At 35.7% G+C, this 18,157-nt stretch overlaps 2 protein-coding genes across 6 annotated transcripts in view; both read left to right on the top strand.

Moving 5' to 3' along the window:
- Positions 1–14,824, top strand: part of LOC111055355 (serine/threonine-protein kinase RIO2) — a 47,721-nt gene extending 32,897 nt beyond the window's left edge. The window contains exons 1-6 of one of the 2 annotated variants that reach the window (XM_039428708.1): positions 304–448; positions 3,476–3,644; positions 4,012–4,221; positions 11,940–12,131; positions 13,060–13,152; positions 13,915–14,824. In XM_039428708.1, the coding sequence (XP_039284642.1) occupies positions 313–448; positions 3,476–3,644; positions 4,012–4,221; positions 11,940–12,131; positions 13,060–13,152; positions 13,915–14,803 (1,689 nt within the window). In that variant the 5' untranslated portion in view covers positions 304–312 and the 3' untranslated portion in view covers positions 14,804–14,824. Of the gene's footprint in view, positions 1–303; positions 449–3,475; positions 3,645–4,011; positions 4,222–11,939; positions 12,132–13,059; positions 13,153–13,914 lie in introns of those variants that run through there. The other variant, XM_039428707.1, reaches the window with a different exon arrangement.
- Positions 14,825–14,836: 12 nt separating this feature from the next.
- LOC111055356 overlaps positions 14,837–18,157 on the top strand; it is a 45,708-nt gene continuing 42,387 nt past the window's right edge. For 3 of the 4 annotated variants that reach the window (XM_039428712.1, XM_039428713.1, XM_039428716.1), the window contains exons 1-2: positions 14,837–16,046; positions 16,819–17,135. In XM_039428712.1, coding sequence (XP_039284646.1) covers positions 16,044–16,046; positions 16,819–17,135 — 320 coding nt within the window. In that variant the 5' untranslated portion in view covers positions 14,837–16,043. Of the gene's footprint in view, positions 17,136–18,157 lie in introns of all 4 variants that reach the window. The other variant, XM_039428714.1, reaches the window with a different exon arrangement.

The following is an 18,157-nucleotide window of genomic DNA, read 5'->3' as shown; positions in this document are numbered from 1 at the left end:
TAGGCCTAATATGAAGGCAACAAATTATATGAATCATTATTATTCATTGAATTTTAATTATCAATATTAGGTAAGGCCAAAGTTAAATTAGTTTCAATTTGATAAAATTGGATGAAATTAATAGTCTTGACTAATCTGCGAATAACTTCTAATTTATTACATCTTGTTGACAAGAATTGTAGACGATTCTTTTATTCGTTCAGAAAATGTCTCTGCTTCAACCTATCTTATTGATTGATAAAGCTTTGTAAATTCTCTGATTTCTGACATTCAACGTTTAGTGTTATGATTGATTCGTTGTTGTAGATCGAGATGGGAATGAAGAATCACGAACTGGTGCCGGGAGCTCTGGCCGCTTCCATAGCCAATCTACGTCATGGCGGAGTCCACAAACTCCTCAGAGAACTTTGCAAGCATCGACTGCTCAGCTATGAACGTGGAAAACATTGTAAGCTCAAAGCTGATTCCTTAGGCTAATCATATGTAATTGTATATTCATTGCACTCCTCCTCTACGAACAAGAAAAGTCCTGTGATTTCAAAGCCGATAATAAATAACATATTCTGTGGATGAAATTTTAAAACCTATGTCGTTGAAGTTAGATAGCCTTTTTTAAATTGAATAGTATTCAATATTATTTTTAGGTCATAATGTGATCACAAGGACACGTCAAAAACGGGAAAGGAAACTAATAATAGTTATTCACAATAAATAATAATATTCGAATATTAGCCTATTTGAATAATACTTGTTGAAATTGTCACAGATATGTTTTTAATGAATGCTGTAAGCTATCCATGTATCAACCGAAACTAGTACTGCATTTTGAATTTTTAATAAATGAGTGGCCAAAATCAATTTGTTTTAGGCTATTCAAAATGTAGGCCTATCCTACTGCTGCATGAGGCGATTGAAGACAACAAAGCCCTTTGAGTAAAGGTACAATTCCTTAGTCTTGTCGAGACGCGCCGTTTCAAAAGATTACATCCATTATTGATTCAAATTGATTCAATATGGACGACTCCTACCAGGAAATCATACACGGGTCTTGATATGCCTCTAAGGAATTGCACCTTGAGTGCAGTACTAGTGGAGTAAAAAATTAAAATGTATAAAGTGTGTTTATGAGAAAATATCTATATAATAAGAGAGAGTAGGGTTGTGTTTGTTCGCATCAAAACATGTCAACTTGTGGATTGCATACCGGAAAAACGGGAATGATTTAGATCACCTAATTTTGAACATAGATTCTAAAAATATCAATCTCGTTCACCTGGAAGCCCAAATTTCATTTTTTCTAGATTTTTCAGAACTAGTGTTCAAACTTCATCAATCTGTACTTATAAAATTCTTATCTCACTGATCACGATTTCTGGAAAACTACTGGATGGATTGCAACAAAACTTAGAATATAGCTTCCTTAAACGTCCTAGGTGCTCACTAAGAAATCTTTTGGCGATATTCCAACTCTAAGGGTGGTTTTTAAGGGTTTGAAGTTAGTCTTTTAGCAAGTATATTCTTCTTCTCCTAATCTCCTTATTATAATGGAAATGTCCATATCATATGTTATTAAAGATCTATAATCTAGAGAGAGTACCTCTTCGAAACAGTTGTTAACTGGGAACTTAATTTATAATTTTGACACGTTGGCATTGAGTTGAGATGACTTCATTAGGTTGGCACCAAGTTGAAGAACTAATCAAAATGCATTTATCGAGAACAAATTGATTGGGCACTGCTGCTTCAATCAGAGCTATTCCTGGGAGTATAGATAGTTTTTACTTTCCTTGCCACTATTACCATAGGTAAGGAAAGTATTGCTTTCCGAAAAAAATTAAGGTACCCCAATTTCTAAATTTCTATACGTTTCAAGGTCCCCTGAGTCCAAAAAATTGGTTTTTGGGTATTGGTCTGTATGTGTGTGTGTGTATATGAGTGTACACGTCTGTGTACACGATATCTCATCTCCCAATTAACGGAATGACTTGAAATTTGGAACTTAAGGTCCTTACAATATAAGGATCCGACACGAACAATTTCGATCTAATGCAATTCAAGATGGAGGATAAAATTGCGAAAATGTTGTAAAAAACAGGGTTTTTCGCGATTATCTCGAAAACGGCTTCAACGATTTTAATTAAATTCATACCTGGAATAGTCATTGATAAGCTCTATCAACTGATACAAGTCCCATATCTGTAAAAATTCTAGGAGCTCCGCCCCATCTATGCAAAGTTTGATTTTAGATTCCCAATTATTAAGCTTCATATACAATTTAAACGAAATATTACAAGTGGAAAAGATTAAGCATAAAAATCTCTACAATTAATGTTCAGTAACATTTTCACCTGAAATTTAAAATGAGCTCGAAATTCGAGAAAATGTTATTATTTCAATTGCAAACTGTTGGCAACTGTTGATTCCATTAATTCATTCACTATGAAGAGATAGCAGACTTCGTGTGTCTCCAGCGTTATTGTACTGTCACCAGCTGGCTTAGATCTTAGAATAGTAGACTCGAGATGCGCGTAAACACTAGCGTCAGGTGATCAATTTTCATAACGGCAAAGAAAGTTGTGTGAGTGCGCCACACCAGATTTTTATTTCTCATAAAACAAACTTTCATGACGGGAGTTGCTTCTATCAAGCGATCCTATTCTATCAAGACTAATTTAATTTTGTTTGTATATCCGATCGCGATAACTGCTTAAACAATTTAGATGACTTTTAATAATTCAGTATGATATATGGAGGCTATTTTCAAAACTTCAGAAGTGTCCGTTGTGGAATCTGTTTGCAAAGAATAAGGAAATTCGGCCAAAATTCAACTTGGGCGGAAGAAAGGGGTTATTTATTAAAACGGCCAAATAGCTGTTGTTCCTTTTCCCAATATTCTACAAAATTCGCTGCAATTGGACTACTATTCTACAGAGCACTTCCAATACATCAATGATTAATCGAATGATTTGACGCAATAGTTTTCAAGTTGTGGCCTAATCTCAAAAACGATTATAACAATGTTGGCTGAATTTAGATTATAAATGGTTCACAGAAATAATCTTATCTTTCAATTCCTGTAGCGAAGCACGGGTGCCCTGCTAGTAATTATATAATAGTAGAAAATAGTAGTAGTGAATGAAAAAGAATGTAGTGTAATTTTATTTTTAAGTAAATAACTAATGACTTCACTGAAAGACTTTAGTACAAAAAAAATTCAGTTAACTTATAAGACTTATTACCGAAAAATAAGTTAAATAGAAAAAATAAGTAATAAATGGTTAGCCAAAGTGACTATTTTTAATATAATTAACAAAAAAAAGATCATCACAAATCATTGATAAGTCACCATGCAGAATTCATTTCAGTTAGTCTTACATGGAATTAATTCTGCATTCAAATGAAAATTTCAAATAGAACATTTTTTGTCAAGTTATTTTCTGTTGTCAATTGAAAACTCGAATTTTGCCCTTTTCAGATGACGGCTATCGTCTAACAAACAGTGGTTATGACTATTTGGCGTTGAAGTCGCTCACCTCCAGAGAAGCCATTTCTTCGTTTGGAAACCAGATCGGCACAGGCAAAGAGTCCAACGTCTATATTGTTGCTGACGGTGAAGGCAATACGGCTTGTCTAAAACTGCACAGGTCAGCATCATTTTATTTCTTCCAAGTTTCAGATTGCATCTTTCTCCTACTATGTTCAAGATTCAAGATCCATTTATTGTCAAAACATTAAAAACAAATGTAAGACATCCTAAAAACATACAAAAGCAATAACAAATTTAACTAGATCATCATATCACAGGTCAAAAATTACATCACATTATTAAGCCATTTCTACTGTAAGGACAGCATTTGGAATTATGATAGTCGTAAGTCTCAATGATATATTTAGGCGAGATGGGACCCTCCCGCAAGGGATTCCCCACCAACAAAAAGTCATACGAATTTTATTTTCACCTGCTATTCATTTAATTGTACAAATGAAATGTGGGGTGTTGGTGGTTTGCAGACTGGGCCGCATTTGCTTCCGTAACCTGAAGGAGAAGCGTGACTACCACGCGCACCGGCACAAGGCCTCGTGGCTGTACCTGTCCCGCATCTCGGCCACCAAGGAGTTCGCCTACCTGAAGGCCCTCCACGAGCGCGGCTTCCCTGTCCCCAAGCCTATTGACTGCAACCGGCACTGTGTTGTCATGCAGCTGGTCGATGGAGTTCCCATGTAAGTGTCACCTAATTAGTAGAAAAATTTTTTTAATTGAAATTGAATTTGCGTAAAAGTTGTCACCTGCACAGGTATACCGGAGAAGTTTACTTGCGGTTTACATATACAGGCATTTCTTCCCGGTAAATCTGTGTAGGTGAGAGCCAAATTTGAATGAAACGAGACAGTATTCTACTGTATTATCTTGTATAATTACCACAATATCAACTTGTCAACTAATAATATTCGGCTAAAGTTGCGTTAGAAGCACACTGCTTCTCGTCTATGGGTGTCTTGAGCAGCTGACTTAATCCATTCCATGAATAAGTTTTATCAATAATCTTTATTTTGTCATCGAACATTACAAATGTTATAACCAAACGTCATGTGAAGATAATACATAGCATTGCATATACTAACAATATACCGTACCGCTAACACATATATACATAACATTAAACATGTAGGCTACAAATATAATATAAAACAGTCAGATGCTCACGTTATGACTCAGGTATTCGTCAATAGTATAAAAAGCCTGTTTTTTGTGTCATTGTGCTACTGTAGATATGAACTTTTTTTGAGTATTGTTGATAATTATAGCTTTTGAATGTTTTTGCAGTCTGATGTATGGGGTAATTAGGTTATTCCTATTTCTAGTTCTATGTTCATGCTGATGACTATGTCTTGTTAATAGAGTTAGGTTTTTTTAACATGGACCAGGTTACAATAAATGTACATTAAAGGGAGAGTCATGATTCCAAGCTCGATAAAACTATTTTTACAGCTTTCAACACTCCTTAGACCAACAATACAGCGAATTTCTTTTTTTCCAAATAAATGCCTTCTTCATATCACTTGAGTTACCCCAAAGACGGAGCCCATAATTGAAATGGGAATGAAACAAACCATAGTAAGTCAGAGTAATTACCTCCCTACTGACACTGCATTTTAGTTTTCTTAGTAGGCTCATAACTCTGGACAGTTTCTTACACAGATACTCTATGTGGCTACTCCAACTCAATTTACTGTCTAGGACAATACCCAGCAGTTTAATCGGCTTCAGGTACTTCTGTTGCTCCCTGCTCAAATTATTTCTAAGCGTGAATAGAATATTTTTTGTTTTACTCTCATTGGGTGTCAGATAAGCGCTTGTAGTGGAGAGTTGTGTTCTATTTAGCTCCGTGTTTAGTGTTCGATTTCAATTAATAAGAAGAAGTGAATCACAAAAATTGTGCGAAGTTTGTTGAGTTAATGTACTGTGTACCTTTTGCATAAGTATTAGTTTTGGTTATTGAACAAGTAATAAGTTAAAGTCATTTCAATCTATAATATTCATAGTTGAGGTTAGGTTTTAGCTTGTTGAAACCAATAGCATTATTCCGAAGAAGCTATGAACTGAAGAAAGAGAATTGGACTTTGTACCGTACAATGCAGCCGTAGCCTACAGCAAGGTGAGAGAGGTGTTATCTCGTGAAATGTTTCTCCGTCGTTGTTTACGTTTGAAAGTATAGAATCTCTTATCACATCACTTACTGGTCATCCATCTGACGAGATTAGTTCATTGCCATAGGAAACTATTCAATCATTTTCCAAGCCAAATTGGTCATTCATTCATCTACGAAATAATTACTCAATATGGAAGCAAAAGTGGATGAGATTCTTAATAAATTAGACAGCTTAGAAGAGAAAATTGATAATATCTCAAGCAAATTCAATGAGGATTTGGAAAATCTCAAGAAAGAAGTAGAAGAGATGAAATCTCAAATGAAAATGGAGCGAGAACAAAAAGAAAACTACTATAGAAGTAGGAATGTAATAATTTTCGGTGTAAGAGGTGTTACTAATTATTGGATTTTGAGAGAAGAGATAATTAGAATGTTAACTTATGTAGGTGTCGACATCAGAAATCATGATGTAGATAAATTGAAACGACTGAACCCTACCAAAGATGATGGACCAATTAGAGTGACATTCACGTCGACTTATACTAGGAATGAAGTACTGAAGAAAAAATTCAAGTTATCGAAAGAGAAAGACTTCAAACATGTAAGAATAAAGGAGGATCTGGACATCAACATTCGCGACATCAGGAAAGAGCTCTATCCGTTTATGATTGACTGCAGAAATCAAGGGAAGAGGGTTTCTATGAAAAAGGATAAACTTATAGTAGAGGGAGAAATCTTCAGCCTCGAGAAATTGAAAGAATTGAATATCAATGATAAGAAGAGAATGAGAAGTGAGGAAAATTCTCCCATTGCGAAAGATAACTACAATCCTAACAACTTGAAAAACGACAACGCAAGACTAGTGAAGAAAAAGAACACCATGGAAGCTTATATAACATCTAAAGGAAGAGACAGAAGAAATGAGGCGAGCACACAGGAGCCATCTCGATCACAATAGCAATCACGAGTTGGAGCTACAGTAAGGAATATGGATAACAAAACGAAACTCTTATTCAAGGATCTTGGGAAGGACATGATAACTATTGGAAAAAATGAACAGTTAGATATTAAACTATACACATACAATTGTAGATCTCTCAGGGATAATTGGAGAGTTGAACAACTATTAGAAGAATTAGAGAACGTGGAATGGGACATCATGGGACTCGCAGAAGTAAGAAGAGATGGCGAAATGTGTTTAATGATGGAAAATGATGTGATGCTGTATACAAATGGAAATGGACCATCAGCTGGAACAGGATTTTTGATAAATAATATATCGAAGAAGAAAATCATAAGCTTCAAGCAATACACTCACAGAATTTCTGTTATTATTTGGAAAGTTCAAAATCACTTGAAGGGGAGAATGAAAATAATACAAGTTTACGCGCCAACATCAGCATCAACCGAAGAAGAAATTGAAGAGTTCTACGGAGATCTGGAAGAGGCTATGGAAAATGACTTATGCAGGTACAACATAATTATGGGTGATCTAAACGCAAAAATAGGGAAGAACGATGGAGAGAGATGTGTTGGAAAATATGGATACGGCGACAGGAACGAACGTGGAGAGCGACTGGTTGAATATGTTGAAGGCAAAAACATGTTTATAATGAACTCATTTTTCCAGAAAAATGAAGAAAGAAAATGGACTTGGGTGAGCCCAGACGGTGCAACAAGGAATTAAATAGATCTTTTTATCGTGGATAAGAAGTGTATTGTTCAGGATGTGGATACAGAAGACAAAATAAATACCGGAAGTGATCATAGACCTGTAAGAATTGAGTTAAGAGTAAAAGAAAACCGAAGAAGATATCAGGAAAAAAGATTCACAAGACTAAGTACAGACGTTTTGAAAAGTTTAGCGTTTGAGGAGAAACTACAAATGAACTTGAAGGAACGATTGATGAATTCGATGATTTAGAGATGCTTACAAACAAATTGACAAACGCTCTCAGAAAAACAAGACAAATGCTAGGCAAAGAAAAAGAGAACAAGAAAAGGAAATTACCAAGGGAAATAAGTAAATTACTGGAGAAAAGAAGGAAATTGAAACGATTTGGAAGAGAAAAGATTGAATTCAGCGAAACCTCAAAGCTTATAAGGAGAAAATGGAACGAATGGACAAACAGGAGGAAAATATCTGATTTAGAAGAGACTATCAAGCTCGGCAATAGCATCAAGCAATTCAATAGGCTACAGCAACTTGGTAGAAACACGATGATTGCTATGAAGAATGAAGGTGGAATCGAAGTGAGAGAAATAGAAGGAATATTAGGAATCATCTGTGATTTTTATCAGAAGCTCTACCATGCCGATGGATGTGAAGAGGACGTTTTTGGTTCAGGAAGTGAAGAACAGCAGAGGAACGAAGGTGGAGATGAAGAATACCCGCCTATTATGAAAATCGAGTTGAAGCGAGCAGTTGATCGCCTAAAGGAAGGGAAAGCAGGCGGCCCGGATGGAATCACCAACGAACACCTGAAAGCAGGCGGAAATGCTGTCATCGAAATATTGACAAAGCTATGCAATACATGTCTCAGGTGAGCCAGAATTCCAGAAATATGGTTAAAAGCCAGCCTGATACTGCTTTTCAAGAAAGGTGATAGGAAGGAAATTAAGAACTATCGGCCGATAAGTCTTCTATCCAGTATATATAAAGTATTTATATCGGTTATAACGCATCGGATAGACAATTACCTGACTGAATCAACTTCTGTCGATCAAATTGGCTTCAAGAAGAACTTCTCAACCCTGGACAACATACTTGTATTGCTGGAGCTGATAAGGAACTCGAAAGACTATAAATTCCCTCTGGTTATGCTATTTATAGATTTTGAGAAAGCGTTCGACAGTGTCACAACAAAATCCGTATTAGAAACACTCTCTGGACTTGGTATAAGTGGGAAATATCTAGATTTATTCAAGTTCATCTATGACAGAATGAAAATCGAGTTTAAATTGAGAGGAAAAGGAAAAGTTGTGGAAGTGAGAAGAGGATTAAGGCAAGGCGACATTCCATCAGCCAAAATATTCATCGCAGTCCTTGAAACATGCTTCAGAAATCTGAATTGGAATGGAATAATCTGTAGTGGAATAAATGTCAATGGTAGAAAATTAAACACCTTGAAATTTGCAGATGATGTTGTGCTAATTGGAAGTAGCACAGAAGAAGTTCGCTACATGCTGATGGACCTAATCGGAGAGACAAAGAAAATTGGACTGAAGGTGAATTTTAACAAGTCGAAAGTCATGACATTCAACTGCGAAGAAGAGGAAATAACACTGGAGGAAGACCAAATTACCGATGGGACGAGGAGTTCCGACGAATATGCGGCGGAGCAACCGGGAAGAGAGTCGCACAAGAAAGACAGGAGTGGGAGAGGATGAAAAACGTCTTCAAGGAGGTCTGACTCTACAGGGAATGAACGAAGGACACTCAATTAATCCTAGAAATAGGATACCCCAGCAGCTGCTGAATTGCAATAATGAAAACAATAAAATATGTATGCAGAATGTAAATAATTTTTAATTTTTTGCAATAAAAGGGTTATTTATTTATTTATTTACTCTCATTGAGAGTCAAACAATTAGCAGCATACCACTCCCTGCAGCGCTCAACCGAGGAGTCAAGCCTATCAAGTACAGCCTCTACACTAGTATTAGAATCAAGTATGGTAGTGTCATCAGCATAGAGCACAGATAAACATGGAACATTAACACTAAAAACATTCAAAAAAGCTAAGAATAGAAAGGGTCCAAGGACTGATCCTTGTGGAACACCTGCCAATACTTTTTTGGCTCTGAACATTTATTATTTTGCCTATTCAGTCGAACTATTTGTGTTCTGTCACTAAGGTAACTTCTGATCAATTTCAATTCCTTATCTCTAATGCCATAATGTTCAAGCTTGCTGCAGAGAACACTGTGAGAAATTGTATTGAAAGCTCTACTCAAATCCAGCATTTGAATATATTTGTCCACTTGTAGTTTGCGAGATATGCATTCAAGTGCATCAGTCGGTCGTTTGTGATGAGGCGTTTTTTGTGGAACTTAGGGTGTGTTTCCTTATTTACACTTCGGTTGATTGTTTTGAAATTTACAAATATTCCCGCATGATCAGAAATCAGGTCCTGCTCATACAAGTGACATTCCAACCGTTCAGATGCAATAGATGTGAACACATTATCAAGACATGTTATCCCTCTTTCGGGAGGCAATGAACATGGTATAAATTAAACGACCTCATTACATTTAAGAATAATGTGAAACTTCATGCTTAAGTTGATCAAGAATATTTAAATAAATTTATATTTAATATTTATATAAAACAACCACTTGTCAGTTCAAACTCACATCGCAGATCGCTGCTAGCTTTGTCCGAATTTGCCGCAGCCTTATTGAAGTTTGTAAGCTGTGTGAGAGCAGCCTAATTTTTCTCCTGACCGAATCAACTCTAAACAGTAGCCTCATGTTTGACTTCTGTCTCCTTCCAAACTAGTATAAAGGGACAAGCAATAAAACCTTTCTAATTCTCGTAGGTAGTTCCAAAAATGATAGATATACATTAAATCTTGTATTAATGAATCATTATCATTATAACGGTTATGTCACCACCATTATTTCAATTATTGAGGGTGAACCACCTCCAAAGGTCTCCACTAGTGTGACCTTTAGTCAATTATTATTGTATTCTAGTACAGTTTCCAGTATTCATTCCTTCCTTCTATGATAATTGCAAATACAGTCAACAAATGATCACATTTCTCAAATAATTCTGCATTGATCAAAAGACTTGTAACCGGTGATATCTTTATCTCATGACTTGGTTAATCTTCCAAAATATGAAATCTTATATGTGAAATATTCGAAAACAAAGGGTTCGATAGTCATTCTTGCAGACTTTCTCACCGCACGCTACCAATGTAAACGGAGAGGGTGTTTCTATTCTTCTATAATATTTTTGCTGAAATTATACTACTGAACTTATGTTTGAATCCTTGATTGGTTGGGAGCTTATAGTGGATTCGTTCATTCAAATGCACAGATTATCATCATTATTTAATTGTCACCTATTCTAGCAACTATAGTAAATACAAACCAGGAACTTCATTGAAAATACTTTTCAAATTTAACGTCAGGTTTATTGAATTCTAAATCGAACGAATTAATAAAAGTCATGTAACATTCGCATTTTTAAAACAAATTTATCCAGTAATTGATTTAGGACAGAAGGCATATTCAATTCCTAATTTCTAGACTTGGGAACTTGCTAACTTGCTGCAACTAAATTCGGGCCTCGGTCATTCTATGTAACTACATTTTGAGCTATAATACGTAAACAACAAAAGTTTTGCACTCACTACTTTTTCAATTTAAACTTCGACTCTTTAGAAACACTCACATACGATTTAAGAAAACTAACTATACTTTAATCAGATTCACCCACGCAATTAAACTCCTAATTCTACTCATACTAATTTTATCGGTTTATTCTTCAAACTAGATCAAAATTAATGATAATATAACGAGAACTTGTCAATTTTTCCCTCTGAATGGAAAACCGATCCATTCAGAGGACCTAGGCTCGCACACCGTTACATGTTTTCCCGGTTACGTCTCAATTCGAACTGTGACCTTTTCACTGAAAATTATTCCCCCTCCACGAGCGTTGAGCATAACTTCCAGTGGAAAACCCAAAGCTGCAAAAAGGTCAATGCTCGTACAGTTCTCAAATATAGTGGCTTTTTCGACATGTAATTGAAACTGTATTTGAAAAATCCACAAATCGCTTTAATTGTGACAACTAAGCAACAAGTTAGCAAATTCAAACAAGACATAGTCAATTCCCACACTGAAAACGCAGGGTTCAACATACGGTAAAAACCAAAGTTCATTCCAGTTCAAAAACCTGAAAAATAATAAAATACACAAAAACAACTACAATATACCCACTCAATTTCACAGAATTTCACTCAATATTACAGACTCATTTACCCAAGAGTGTTACATGTTAAATTATGATGTGATGAACATAACCTATTTTTGGACTATTTCTATCAAAATTTGGAACAGTTTTGGGCGTTAAGCCTGTTGTTTCTTTCCCAATCATTCATATTGTCCAATCTTCGCCACGTCAACACATACAGCCAACCCTAAAAAAAATTGAAAAGCTTAGTCATTTACAACAACTGATTGTCATGTTTCATTCTCAGTAGCCAATTGGCAAGCTAGTTACATTTACAATGTAAGTGTAAAAAGTAAGTCTGGTTAATGATTGATTTCTAGGAGCCAAGTTCACGAAGTAGCCGATGTTGAGCAGTTGTACGACGAGTTGATGAATCTGATCGTCCGGCTGGCCAACTGCGGAGTCATTCACGGCGACTTCAACGAGTTCAACCTGATGCTGTCGCCCGAAGGCAAGCCTGTGCTCATCGACTTCCCTCAAATGGTTTCCACTCTGCACGTAAACGCGCAAATGTCAGTACAACAATTATTTGAAAAATCCTACATTTTAGAATTGAGGATAGAATTTTGTTAGTAATTTCTAATGGTGTATGGACATTCATTAATCCACTTAATTTCATTTTATTTTCAAATTGGGTAAAAGTGACAATCTGCAACTACTGTTCTGATTTAGAGTATGTAATTCTGAAAAATTATGTCACTGTGTAGAGCTTTTTTTAGGTCTTACGCCAATAATAATGAGTTATATATGTGGGCTTAGCTTGCTATATCAGTGAATAAATGTATTATGCAGTCCTTATAATGGAAAATAAGGTCTTATACATACACTTGTACATCAAGAGGTCAAGAAGTGTATCACTTGATTGACAAGAATTGCCGGTTTCTAATAATTGAAATGATTGACAAGAATTGGAATGATTTGTCAGGAATTGCCGGCTTCTGAGAGTTGACATGGCTGTATTGTGGGGAATCGTGTTGTAGAGTAGACATTACCATCCAAACTTCGCCTTGTTGTTGAATAAAAACGTAGGCTAATTCCTTTGTGGATTCCAAGTATATATTTCATTTCTGTATTAAATTTGTAAAAATCGAGTAAATCTTACTTATAAATATAGCATAGCCTTTTTGATAAGATAAAGGCTATGTCTGATGTCAGTGAGCCTAGTTCAGTAAAAAATTATTTACGGCGATCATTGAATGGTAAACTGCTCATGGTCCTGTTTGCTTTATGTTATGTAAAAACATTAAGTATATAAATTTAAATTTATTCAATAATAAGATAAAATATCTATAAGCTAATGATTATCATGTAGGAACAGCTTGTCATTATTTTGAATGTTTTGATGTTTGAACAAATTTGTTTGTAGTCATTTTATAATCACATAATTTTCAATTAATTCAACCTTTTTTTTAAATAAATAAACATTCAATTTGTTTTCAGGTTCTTTGACAGAGATGTGAATTGCATAAGGGACTTCTTCAAGAGGCGTTTTGGCTATGAGAGTCATCTTTATCCCACATTTGATGAAATATCGTGAGTAAACAATAACACTACCATTAACATAATATGCTGTCATCAAACAGTTAAGCAGTGTTTACACCAAAGTTATTAACAAAATGTTTATTTTTCCGTCCTTATAGATTCTATTAGATAAAACGGAGCTTGACAAACACATATGCTCATCATGTGTATGTTAAGTTATGTTCAATCTAATATAATCTATAAGGACGGAAAAATAAACATTTTGTTAATAACTTTGGTGTAAGCGTAGATTTAAGGTTATTGGAAGAAGGTTCCGAGGGGAAGGAATATATTGCATTTATTCAAATGATGAATAGGCTACATATTAATAATTATTGAGCCAAATCAATTGCTATTAACTGCCCGAAAGACTTCTGCTACAGCAAATATGACAACTGGGAGAACAGTTAGAAGTATATTCGATGAGAGCTACGATCAAAAAATGGTTTACTCATGGGGGAATTGAACTCAGCACCTTCTGGGTTTTACTGAATCAAATAAACAGCTGAATAGCTGTTTTTATGCAAAATATGTCCAATATGAATCAAGGGACTACGTATTAAGATGTTTAGTGTGTTCGAGATCAGTTAGTTTATAAAAATGCATTGATTTTATTCGTTTGGAAAGTTGAATATTTACAAACAGCTATCTTTATTTACGTTTAATACGTAGCACACCTTCCAGTCGAGAGGTTGATGCTATCTTTATTTGTAGTTGTGTTTTTGTATTTGATTTCGATTCCGTTTAAATTACATTAATTCACTCTATTTGCAGGAGAGAAGATGCCTTGGATGCCGAAGTATCAGCCAGCGGATTCACAAAACGAATGGAAAAAGATTTGTTAGTTGGAATGGGAATTGATTCAGATGATGGAGAAGATGAAGAGGAGGAGAAAGAGGTCCTGGAACTTGGAGAAGAGGATGAAGAGTTATTCAAAGAGAAAACATGCAACAATGGAAGCAGCAAAGATGGAAGCAGCAAAGATGGTGATATTGTACAGTGTGAGCAGAAGATGAATGAACTTGAGGTAGATTGTAAAGAATTGAAAGACAAGCATCAATTCATCGTTGACACCAGTAATGAAAAGCCAAATTATGACCACAAGGGGGACTTGAATGCAGATTGTGATGAGGTGAAAGATCAGTTCTATGATTGTCTTGATAGTGGAGCAGGTACTGGAGAGGAGAACGGCAACCTCAAGGTGAAATTGGATAAAGACTGTGTTGAGTCCAGTGTCAAGGATTTCATTGAGAATGAAAAACTTAATGGAACAGAATATATAAAGTGTGACTTGAAGAACTTACAAACATTTTGTGATAAGGTTGAGGCCAGTGAAGGTATCCTTGAAAATAACACACTTGCGGCCAGTGACGCTGGTCCTCCAGGTCTAGATGGAAATCTAAGTAACGACTTTTGGAACACATATTGCAAAGTTCCAGATTTGGAGCCAGCTGCTGGTGGGGATTATGCAAGGAGCTGCAGTTATGCCTCTACCATTCCGCCGGAAGTGATACGTGACCGCGTGAAGAAAGCGTTTGAAAAACGCGAAGCGGCCGTAGTTAGGAAGCGGTGTCGTGCCAAGGGCGAAGCTAGCGCTACGCAGCGTAGCAGACGTGACAATCGGCAAACTGTCAAAGAGTATGATACGTTTGCTGAGTGGTGAATAAATTGTTTCTGTTAAAAACATGTGTCTTATCATTTAACTTTCTGATCCTAGTAATCACTTTCATACCACAGTTCTCGCCAATAGTTTTTTATAAAATCGAATTTAATATCAAATGTTTAAATTGACAACGGTACAGTACTAACATGCTTTGTAAATTCGGGATGCCTTTCACCTGAGACAATCCTCCTCAGCATATAAGGAGAAATCCAAAATACAGAACATTCAAATACTTAAATAGTTTTACATGTGAGAATAAGACTACATATTCGATTATTGACCGAATGTAAATATGAGGTTTCCTTGATAACTTGAAGGTAAAGGATTTAAGGCTGAAAAATTAGCTTTTTAAAGATGTGCATTGAGCATTAAAAAAACATTCTCTGTTATCCAAAACCAAGATGAATAACCTCAACCAAAAAGACTATTTCTAAGTATAAAAATTCAGAAATCCATAAGATATGGAATGTAGACAACTCTTCCAATCTTGGTACCATTTCTGGATTTTAAAAGGTTCGTCCAAAAAAGTAACAACTTTCGTCGGTGAAGCACAAGACTGACTAAAGAGTCGTAGCAGCTAAATAGTTTTCGACTTGACTCATACAAAGTTACACTTGTGGTGAACTAAGTTACAAACGGTTATGGCTAGAGACTATGATTTCCACACAGGCGACTTCCTCATAATGATGATGAAAATAAGATTTTTGTTTACCAAAAGTGGAGTTATATTCAATCCTGGGTTGCTTTTGTTGGGTAATTACACTGTTGTGAAAGGGGTGGAAAGGGAAACCTACAATTTTCAGGCGAAAATAACAGTCATTACTTTGCAATCAGAAGAGATTTCCAATCCTCAAATCAACTAATTATTTTCGAAGAAAGGATGGAGAGATATTGCACCGAATGATTGTCAATCATTTTCTCTGCAAAATATTATAATCTGCATTATTATTGAAGTAATATTAGTGCTAGTAGTTGGCAACAATGATTCGTAGCCCTGGAAATAGTGTCTTCAACCTATAATTTGCATTTGTTAACCGTAGTTTGATTTGCTTTGACAAGTTTCAGAAGTTATCCTCATGCCAGTAGAAAAACAGTGTAGCTGAGAACAAAACAGGATTGGAGATTCGAATACAGTAGCTGTTATAGTTTATACTACTTTTGATTGAGATTTTCCAATAATATCACTTTTGACTGTGATTTTCAAAAAATATTATCTATCAGTTGAATTAGAATTTCAAGTATGGTGAGTTGTGATTGATACGATCATTCATAATTTTATTTTGAAACACATGAAATAATTTGACAGTACAAAATATTGTGCTGTGACTGGTATGATCAATATGATGTGTGTTTTTCTTACTCGCCATGAACCCTGAAACTGAGGGATTGCTGTTCACATCAATTAATTATAAAAGATTTACCGTATTTGATAGGCTACCGTATAAAAGATTATCGTCTGAATTTCAATAAATTTTACGATATTCCAAATTATTCTATAATCGGATTTTTTCAATGCAATAGATTTTATTTTAATTCCATTCTCAATATTCTTTTTTGTGCCCTTGTGCTTCCCAGCAGAGCTTATTCAACCTTATATTTAGAATATTCAAATTCAATTTATCACAAATTTATTTCATTTATTAACAATCACAAATTTATTATACAGATTAGAAGAAGATAACAGGCATAGCCCAAAGCTGTATTTCTTCCAAATGTTGATGAATAGAAAGAAGTTTCGAAATAAGAATGATGTTGTTTTCTCTTATCACTTTGAAGTCCGATTTTCACTCCAAAACTAACTTTTAAAGATTCATGCATTACAAAATTTATTCTATTAAGGCCATAGTCCAAGTTAAAAAAAAAACTCTTGTCAATTGAAATCATAATAACATGAAAAGTCAACTAAACAGGAAAACGTAAATTCTCTGCAGGCGCCACCAGCAAAAGATTTAATCTTGACCGCTGGTGGGAGTGGATTATGAACTGAAAATGTGCCTTATCCAATTTGATTACAGTTGTTGAAGAGAACAATGACAACAGGTGAAGTGAGAGGTATAGTGAGTGCCCTGGGCTACCTGCCCGACGGTCGACGAGCCCCAACCACCTACTCCTTCACCATCTTCTTCATTCTGTACTCTATCAACTTGTCGTTCGGTCTGCAACACGAGTGGCGCAACTTCAAAGTACGCCTGGAAATAATTCGTAATCTAGTTCTGCTCTGCAACATTCAGGTGTACTGGTTGTCGGTGCCTGACATCTATGTTCTGTTGGACATCTATGAGAGACACAGAACGCGTCTGCTGAAGATGAAGTATTTCAAGAAACTGACCAGGTAACAATCAAACAATACTTTTATTGTAGCAACAGAGGTACCATATATTACAAACGCAAAAAAACAATAATATGGTCAATCACAATAATATAAGTCAGTCCTTACTTACTCACTCCTTGGCGCTACAGCTCATTCAGAGCCTTGACCTCCTTCAAAACACCTCTCCATTCGTCTCTATCGGCAGCCTTACGTGTCCATCCCCTGACTCCCAGCTTCCGAATGTCGTCCTCCACATCCTCTAGCCAACGCTTTCTCGGACGTCCTCTCAGCCTTCTCCCTCCTGGGATGTTCCTGAAGACCTTTTTTACAATTCTTGAGTCACTCATCCTCTCAACGTGTCCCAGCCAACTCAAACGCCTCAGTTTTATCTCGTCAACAATTTGCCATTCTGTTACAGATCACGCAGCTCTTGATTTGATCGTATTCGCCATTCACCATTAACATATACAGAAAATATCTTTGTCAAAACCTTTCGCTCCCAAATATTTAATAGATCCTCATTCTTCTTTGTCAAAACCCATGTCTCTGCTCCATACAAAACAATTGGCTTTATGACTGTTTCATATATTTGTATTTTCTCTATCCTAGACAGGGTTTTGGATCTCAAATATTGGATCAGAGCATAATAGCATCTGTTTGCGGCAGCTAGTTTTGCTTTTATGTCAGTCTCAACATTATTGTCGTCTGTTATGATAGAACCAAAATATTTGAAATTGCTCAATCTTTCAAAACGATAATTGTCAACCTCAAAAAATCTTTCACCAGTGTCCTGGACCCTGCTGCTTTTCAAATATTTGGTTTTGCCTTCATTTATTGAGAGCCCGAGATGTGCCGATCCTCCGTTGAGTATATAGCCTGAATGCTTCCTCTAATGTGTTGTCTATTCCTTGCAATCAGGACCACGTCAACTGCGTATGCCATATATTGAAGCATTCTGTTCATTATCGAACCTCTTTGGTTTACATGTATTTCTCTAATGACTTTTTCAAGACTTAGATTGAACAACATAGGAGATAATACGT

Source organism: Nilaparvata lugens, chromosome 5, assembly GCF_014356525.2.
Source record: "Nilaparvata lugens isolate BPH chromosome 5, ASM1435652v1, whole genome shotgun sequence".
Classification (NCBI taxonomy): domain Eukaryota; kingdom Metazoa; phylum Arthropoda; class Insecta; order Hemiptera; family Delphacidae; genus Nilaparvata; species Nilaparvata lugens.
The sequence above is the reverse complement of the archived record's forward strand: the minus strand, read 5'-3'. Positions and strand labels throughout refer to the sequence as shown.